Below are 9,036 nucleotides of genomic sequence, written 5' to 3' on the forward strand. Positions count from 1 at the left end.
GGGGGGGGGGGGGGGGGGAGGGTGGGTCAGGAAGGCTTCTCTGAGAAGCTGGCATTTGAAAACAGACCAGAATGAGGTTTGACAACAAGCCATACCAATACCTGGAGAAGAAAGGTGTGCAATGCAGGGGGAATCAGCATGCATAATTAAATGCCAGAGAGGAAAGCAATTCAATATTAGAAATATTCAATTCTATTTCAGTTGTGATGAAAAGTGATGAATTGTCATAAGGAATTTAGATAGGAGCTACCTAAGCACAAATCTAAGGCAGCCCTTGGAAATAAATGTAAAATAAACAAACCCCCCATGTGCATGTGCACACAAGCAAAATAGTAAAGAACCCTGTTGTGTTAAATACATCAGTTACAGAAAACATTACTTCATAAGTGGACAGTCCATATGATTCCATGAAATAAGAAGCTTACATGTTTCATACGAGTTTTCAAGGATGAGGTGCTATATCAAGTAATCGGTGTTCCTTACTACACTCCTGGAGAGAAGGCGGCCTTTAGTGGTCTTAGCACACACTTCCCATATGAAGGAAAATGATCTCTTTCCTGCAGTTCCATCCCCTTGGCCAATAACACAACAGAGGTGTCACTGCCTACTGGAGCTTTACGTGCTGGGTTCTGGCCAGCCTTCTAGAAGCCCTGCCACAGCTCCGGACATGCTTCTGCATGGCTTGCAGGATACAATGTATAACTCTAGACATCTTCCAGATCCAGGGATGGATGACAGCAAGACTGCCCCTGGATATTTACCAGTAAGGACTCACCACTACAGATTCCAGAGGAGAAGGAACGGTGCAGGCTGGCCATTCCACCAGCTGTGACATCACAGGCCCCCCGCATTCTGCTCCTCCTCCACCCCAATGCTTATCTACAGCCTTCCCAGGTTTTTTTAAGTTTTATTTATTCATTTTGAGAGAGAGAGAGAAAGAGCATGCGTGCAAGAGGGAGGGGGGCAAAGAGAGAAGAGAGAGAGAATCCCAAGCAGGCTCTGATGGCACTGTCAATACAGAGCTTAATGCAGGCCTGGATCCCATAAACCGTGAGACTGACCTGAGCTGAAGTCAAGAGTCAATGCTTAACTGCCTGAGCCACCCAGGCGCCCCCTCCTTGGTTTCTTGTCTCCGTTTCTGCCCACAGGCGTTCTTCCCTATATTCCAAGAACTTTCACATAGGCTAAATTCTGGAATATCAAATTCCCATCTTTTCTTTCAGAGATTTAATTTAAATTCATTTTATGAAGTTGTGCATATCCAACGACTTCCATCCTGAAAATGGCTGACAATTTTTAAAATTATTTTTAGCTTAAAAACATGTGTCTTGGGGCACCTGGATGGCTCAGGTAAGTGTCCGACTCCTGATTTTGGCTCAGGTCATGATATCATGGTTTGGGGGTTTGAGCCTCACGTCAGGCTCTGAGCTGATGGTGCAGAGCCTGCTTGGGATTCTCTGCCCCTCCTCCCCTCTCTCAAGATAAATAAGTAAACATAAATAATAATAATAATAAATAAAAACATCTTTACAAACTACTCCCATATGCAACAACATGGATGCAGCCCCCAGACATCATGTGAGTGACAAAAGCCAGATGCAAAAGAATTCATACCACATGATTCCATTTATGTCAAGTTTAAGAAAAGCAAAAGTAATCTCTAGTAACAGAAGTCAGAATAAGGGTTACCAGAGGCGGGGAGGAGGTACCACGGGGCCCTCAGAGGTGTTGGCAACACTCTCTGGCTTTATCTGGGCGGCAGCTGCATGGCTGTGTGCCTACGTACAAATTCATCAAGCTATATGCTCATGATATGAGCACTTTACTGTCTCATAATAAAAGTTGACAAAAAAAGGCTTTGCTCTGAATTGTACTGAAACACTGCTGCGCGTGCAGTCTTCTGTAGAGCTATTTGGGGACTTCCAGACGTCCAGGACAGTCAATTCCTTACCTCTCTGACACATCTGGCACCTTCCACAGCCTGAGTAGGTATCACTTTCATCTTCCTTCAACAAGGAATTGTAATAGGCCAGCACAGTGACCATTCTTGATTGTCAGCTTTAAAACAATCAAGGGCATGCCCTAGGCCAGTAATAAAGAACACTTATTTTGTTTGTTTTACGCCCTGCACAGTTTCATTGAACTAGAAAAGCCTTTGAACACACCTCTCAATAGGAGTAACAATAAATGTCAAACGAGAGCAATCGAGCAATCAAACGCCTGAAACAAAATCCTCTCTGTAGACCATTGAGATTCAGAACACCATCCCCTCCACCCCACGAGAAAGTCAAGGCAGGAAAGAGGATGCAAAATCCCGCGCTGGGAAGAAAATCGACCTGGGCCTGCTCTTCCCTGAGCAACCGCTGCTGCTTGAGGAAGTTGCTTAACCTCTATGGGTCTCAGTGCTCCACTAGTAAAATGACCTTCCTTACCTTCCTCTTGCCCCAGGTAGAAGAATCAAATGACACGAGGCATAACACTTGGGCAAAACACTATCAACACAACTGCTGATGTCAATGGCAAGTTTCCAGAAATGAAATAAAATAGACGTAGGTGGGATGCCTATCTTCCAATAACTTTCACATATGCTAAACCATGTCAATTTCATAGTGCATTGATAAGGTGCCACCTCGACTCCCACTTCGCCAATAAGAAAACTAAAACACAAGGCACTTCAGGGGCGCCTGGGTGGCTCAGTCGGTTTGGGCGTCCGACTTTGGCTCAGGTCATGATCTCGCAGTCCATGGGTTCGAGCCCCACATCGGGCTCTGTGCTGGCAGCTCAGAGCCTGGAGCCTGCTTCAGATTCTGTGTCTCCCTCTGCCCCTCCCCTGCTCGCTCTCTGTCTCTCAAAATAAAATAAAGACATGAAAAAAAATTAAAAACAACAACAACACCACAAGGCACTTCAGTGGCTGCCCAATCGTGCCCAGCATGGAGGGTGAGGGAAGAGGATTCTCCGGAGTTTTCTCCTCGCAGACATCCACGCAGCCACGTAAAGTAGCAAGCGGGCCTACTACCACTTTGCCACAGGTGCCTTTGTGTTTGAATCCGATTAGCAGCAGGAACCCATTAGGAGTAAGAAACCACTGACAACTGTTTCTAAATAACTACCTTCCTCTCCTGGAGAGACAAACGAACTAAATCAGAGGTCACTGAGCCTTGGAAATCCAAGTTTTATTGGCCCTGCACAGAGGATCCAAATCTTTCATCTGAGAAGCAGATGTTCTGAGTGTCCCGAGGTGGTACCGCACATGAAGTTGTGTTTCACCCTGGACTTCCCCGACAACGGGTTAGACCTGTAGATGTACCTGACCGAAACAGAATTAAATCCCCCCCGCAATGTGGCCAAGTTTAAATCTGCTCAGCAGTTTAAAAGCAAACAAACGAAAAGCAATACACCAGCGCTGCATCACAAAATGCTATTTGTAAGCACATGCTTCCTGAAACAAAACGTTCTCTTTTGCCCCATCAACCACTTTCTGAGTTACATAAAACTGCAAATTGCAATCTGAAGGCTTTGCAGGCTTGAATTTCCATCTTCCCTGAAAGTTTACGAGGAAACAATTAAATTTGGTCATCTTTCTCTAGAGCTTTTATATCATGTCTGCCAATTGAAATATTTTCCTATGTGTGTGCCTAGCTCCACGATACCACATATTAAATAATCGTGTGCTATAATGTATGTGGCCAAAGACTGATCTTTTAAAGACATTTTTACCTACAATTATGCTATCATAACTCTACTTATCCGATGAATCTCCAAAAGGATATTTCTAATTTGGTTCTTGTTTGCCAACTGTGAATTAACACAAAATATCACCTTAAAAAGGTGCCCAGGGAAAGAAACTTTTCAGGGAGATGGAAGACTTGTAACACTGAACTATAGTGATGGATACACAGCTATATAACTTTACTCCAAAGCATCTGGCTGCCCACTTACATCTCGTGAGTTTGGTGATCTATAAATTATAGTTCAATAAAGCCACTTAGAAATACGCCCCATGATTCACAGAGTGAGGTTTTTCAGGTTTCCAAATTAACCTTAAAAGCATTACTGTCTCCTGTGCTGCAAATGTATTCACGCTGTTTGTTACGGGTCAACATAATTTTCCTCTAAAACGGAAGCTTCTCAGCTTTGGCACTACTGTCTTTTGGGGCCAGATACTTGTAGCGCGGGTCTGTCCTGTGCAGAGCGGGATGCTTAGTAACATCCCGGGCCTCTGCTCACTAGTTAGTTACCAGTAGCACTTCCTCCCTCAAAGTAACAATGACCAAAAACATCTCCAGGCATCGCCAAATATCCCCTGGGAGGGCAAAATAGCTCCTAGGTTAAGAGCCACTGCTCTAGAAGTTGCAGTTGAAAAAGAAATTTGCTCTCTGGTGGAGTGACTGACAGACACAAAAGCGTCGGGGGCTCTCCCCCAACTTCAGGGCTCGTTCTAGAGCCCCATCCACCAGCTCCTGGCCAACACAGGACAATTTTTCTCTGTGTCTGCCCTCTGCACATTCCACAGTCAGCGTTTCTTTTAGATTAAAACCATTATTTCTTAAAATGAAGCCTAATTTTATAGCCCGTGTCACCCTCCAAGGATGGCAGTCAGCCCAGAAATTAAAGCAACTGGGTTCTCCATAAACGCTTTGTGGCCACTGGCTCTGACAGACAACGCAGCCATTCCCTATTAGCCAGCATTAATCCGACACTTTCAGGTTCTAGAACTCTGAAGTAATCAAGGCTCAGAGAAAAACTAAATGGCTTATGGCCAGGATCACACATGAGGCAGTGCTGAGATTGGAAATTGTCTAAGTCCCACGTTCTTAACTGACGTCTGCGTTAAGTGTGTCCCCAGTCTGAGCTGTAGGAGGGGCTTACCAGGACCAGACACCCATCTGAATGCCTCAGACATATTAGCCCACTTTAAATCCTAAAGGATGCAAGGAGGTGGTATTATTATTCCTACTTTACAGACAAGGAAGTAGAGGCTTGTCCAAGGTCACACAGCTGGATACCCTGAAATCTGAACTCCAATTTGTCTGAGCTCACAAGCACAGGCTCTTGGCCACTATACTGCGTCCTCTCCTGTATAAGTGGCCTATTTCATTAGGAAGAGTCAGTGGGTTTTTTTTGTTTTTGTTTTTGTTTTTTTTAGTAGACAAATCATACTTAAACTTAAGATTTACATTTGGGCTACTCATACATTTACTTAAGTTTCTTTTATAACACTAAAAACTCAGTCCTGTGAACACCTGTGAGATACCTAGAAATGTCCTATGTAAAAGAATCCTCTCTACCCACTGTCAAGAAGCAGTAAGGCTAAAATTTCACTACTGCCATCCGTAAGAGCTAATCGTTTCCTCTGTTTTCTCTTCCCTAATTCATTCATCCAATCAGTAACCACATCACTTAGAATCTATTTAGAGACAAACACATATCAAATAATCACACAATTAAATATTGTGATAAAAGCACTAGGAAGGAAAAGTACACACAAGGGGGTTGCAAACAACTTATAATGGGAAGGCTGGCCAAGGGGTAAAAGAAATGGAAGGAATGGGAGATTTGCAAGAAAAGTTGGGAGTTAATTTGAAAGTGAGTCCAGAAGGGCTTTCAGTCCCAGTAAACAGTGTGTACAAAGGCCCCGGGGTAGAAGGGAGCCATGGGAGCAAGGCCCTGAAAAGGAGCCAGACATAGCAGTGGTCAGGCCCTGTGGGGGCTTTGTGGATCCCAGCAAACAGACATTAAAGGTCCCAAGAAGAGATATAAATATTGTGGTCAGATCTACGTTTTTAATGATCACACTCCTGTATCACACGGGAGCAAAGAGATTCTCTGAAGCAACCTTTGCCAGAACCCGGTTCAAAGAACTCTACCCTGGATCCTGCAAAACAAGTTTGTTTGTTTCTTCTTTTTTCTTCTCTCCAGGGTGTGGCATACCACCCGGGCTGTGAACTAGCTCCCTCCTCCTGTTCCGTTTGTGAAGTTTAAAGGCCAGATCTTTTATCAGGTCTGGGACCTGGTTTGCTTTTAACAGCCCCCAGTAAACTACTCGTGCCCTTCCAGGTCCCTCCTCCTTCTCTCACCTCTCTACTCCCTCCCACTTGCCAAGGGGCCTGTCAGTGACAAAAGGTAGAGAGGAATCCTTTTGGGGCTTTCTTATTTGAGGATACAGACAAGCTGACAAAGAACCACAGATCTGCTCTCTCACGCTCCCCTCACACCCAACCAAACACAGTTTAGGGAAAAAAAAAAAAGGTAAATCTGAAAGGATGTCACTCCCCAGGTTAAGATTCCTGGACTGCTGATTCCTGGGGCCACACACAATGCCCCCCAACCTGGTGGCCTCAGCCAATGCAGCGCTAGCTCCCGTTGGCCCAGCTCCAAGCTTTCACAAGCGCTTTCAGTTTCTCCTCTTCAAGAAGTTTCACCCCACCCTGTGCTGCCAAGAGTCCTTAGCACCCACTGACACTTCCTCCAGGAAGCCATGCTCCACCCATGAACTGTCCTCCTCGGAGTTCCAACAAAAAAAACCTAAGAAAGCGGGTTTTTTTTTAACTTCATTGTGAATGGTTCGCTGCACACCTCCCCAGGCCTCCAACGCATGCATGCACGTGCAAGTGCACGCACACACACTCTCTCTGCAGCTCCAGAAGGACACATTCCGGGTACCGTAGCCCCAGCATCTAGCACAAAGCCTGACACCTAGCTGGGACCCCTCTAAATATTCATCGAATGAATGGGCAGATAAAAACAGACACTTCCAGAGTCTTGCAGGAGCAGAGAGAGGCCTTTGATGAGAAGCTTTCCCTTCCTAAAAGTTTGGCTGTGAATGAGAACATGAAACACTCAAATCACAAACTTTAGAAAAGGTGCTACATCTCACTCTCAGAAGTCTGAAAGGATCAAAAAGATCAATGCAGGGGACATAACCTATGCTCATGCTTTGGGGACCAAAACTTCTAGGAAGTTTTCAGGTATGAAGGGGAAAGCAGGCAGCAGGGAGAGAAGGTGTTCATGAAGGGAACACAGTAAAAAGCCAGGACAGAATCACTGAACTGACAATTACCACATGAACCCACACTGGCTGCAGAACGTCAAGTCCACCAAGTAACTGACCTCGTTTTCCATTCCGGGCACAGTTCTCCCTTCGTCCAAGGCCCTTTGTAACCACCTCCTGGCCCCTCTACCTTTCTTAGAAGCACACTCCCCTCTATCTTTTCTACAGTCCTTTCTAAAATACCAACCATGTATTGACCTCAGAGGACAGTTTGCTTTCTTGACTGAATCCAAAAGTGATTCATAATAAATCGCCCAGGTTTGAATTAGGGCCTTGCTACTTGGAGTGTGGTCACTGGACCAGCATCACATCATCTGAAAGTCTGTTCGAATCGCAGAATCGCAACCCTACCCCAGATCTACTGATTCAGAATTCGCATTATAACCGCTCCCCAGGTGATTCCTATGCACCTCGAAGTTTGAGAAGCACTAGGCTACATCCTACATTCATTCAACGAATATTTATTAAACCAACCCGGGGTACACAGTAGGCATTCAACATACACATGAGGATGTGAGATGGTGTGGCAAAAGGGGCAAGCAGAGGCATTCCACTGCGGTTGAGAAGCTCCAGTAAATACTAAGAACAGCATCGCAGCGCAGACAGGTTCCAGCAGGATTAATAATCTTTACATCGAAATTCAGAAGTGGCCCCTGCAGCCTGGTTGTGGGAATCTGGAATCTGGGAACTTGACCCTGTTTGCAGTAGGCGGGAGATATACACGGGAGGTGTGTGAGTGTGTCTCTTCCCCGCCTCGGCCACAGGCCGCAGGAGCTGACAAGGCCAAGTCCCCGCCCCCCTCAGCTGTCACCCTGTCAAAACAAAGCCGCTGCTGCTGACAGCGCAGGGCCAGCCTGCCCCGCGGCCTCGGGCAATCCTCCCACCCCGGGAGCACGGCGCCCACATCTGGATCTGCAGCTGAGGGGCAACGGGGTGCCGAGAGCTGGGATGGAGAGGGGATGGCAAGAAACGCAGTCCTCAAACTGAGCAGTCGTGCCCGCTGCGCTGGGCTGTCACCTTGCCAAATCCTGTTTACACCTCGAGCAGCTGGGACAGCGTTCTAACTAAACAAGTAATAATACAATAATGACGGGGCTGTCACGGCGCGCAGCAGCGCCTCCGCCCTCCGCCTAGGGCGCTGGGAGCTCCCGGACCCTCGCCTCGGGCTGTGCCCACATTACCATCCGGCGCGTTCCGCCCCTTCCATCTCCCAAAGCGCCGGAGTCCTGGAGCCTAATTCACTCTCACTCCTTCCACCCAGCTCCTCCCAATGGGGCACAGCGAGAGGACGGGAAAAGAGGGGGCTCTCATGCCCTCCAGTCGATGTTTCCCTGGCCCTGGGGCGCTCGCCACTTAGTAAGCGCTGCTCCGCTCTCTGGAAGGTGCCTCTGGCGGGCTCCTACAGAGCAACAAAGCCCCAGGGCAGCCCAGGAGCGCAGACGCAGAGGCAACTCCTTCCAAGGGGGAAGAATGAAAGGCTACGGGTCTCGGCGATCCCCTCCGTCCAAGCCAACAGGACTCTTGTCCGAGAAGAAGCTAATTGGGCGCGGGCGACAGCAGCACTTCCGCGGTGCAGCGGCCCCAGGCGGGAGGCGGGAGACGGGGGCGAGAGGGGGAGGGGGCGAGGGTCCCGCGGGCTGGGCCCCAGCCCCCATTCGGCGGCCCGGGAGCGGCGAGAGAGTTTACCTTGCAGGCGGAGTACACTCCGAGTTTCTCCATCTTNCACACTCTCGGAACGGAGGCAACTTCCTCCACCCTAGCGGGAGCCAGAGGGGAAAAAAAAATATTTTTGAAAAGAACCCGTCCAAGCTAATCCTTTTCTTTGTTACTAATTCGCCAAAATAAAGGCGTAATGTTTTCTATTTCTCTTCTTAAATAGTTTTCTGTCAACTTTTTTTTACATTAAGAACGCTTTCTTCCTACCGCAATTCCTGGATCCCATCTGCCAGAGCAACAAAAAAAAAAAAAAAAAAAAAAAAAAA

General features: G+C 47.2%; 1 protein-coding gene across 1 annotated transcript in view; it reads right to left on the minus strand.

Annotated features, from left to right (window-relative positions):
• The window catches only part of KAT2B (lysine acetyltransferase 2B), a 99,425-nt gene that overhangs the window by 89,276 nt on the left and 1,113 nt on the right, over window positions 1-9,036 (minus strand). Inside the window, exon 2 of the mRNA XM_077750914.1 lies at window positions 8,741-8,810. Within this exon, the coding sequence (XP_077607040.1) occupies window positions 8,741-8,810 (70 nt within the window). The remainder of the gene's footprint in view (window positions 1-8,740; window positions 8,811-9,036) is intronic.

This window comes from Crocuta crocuta, unplaced genomic scaffold (genome assembly GCF_008692635.1).
Source record: "Crocuta crocuta isolate KB4526 unplaced genomic scaffold, BGI_CrCroc_1.0 scaffold279, whole genome shotgun sequence".
In the NCBI taxonomy this organism is placed as follows: domain Eukaryota; kingdom Metazoa; phylum Chordata; class Mammalia; order Carnivora; family Hyaenidae; genus Crocuta; species Crocuta crocuta.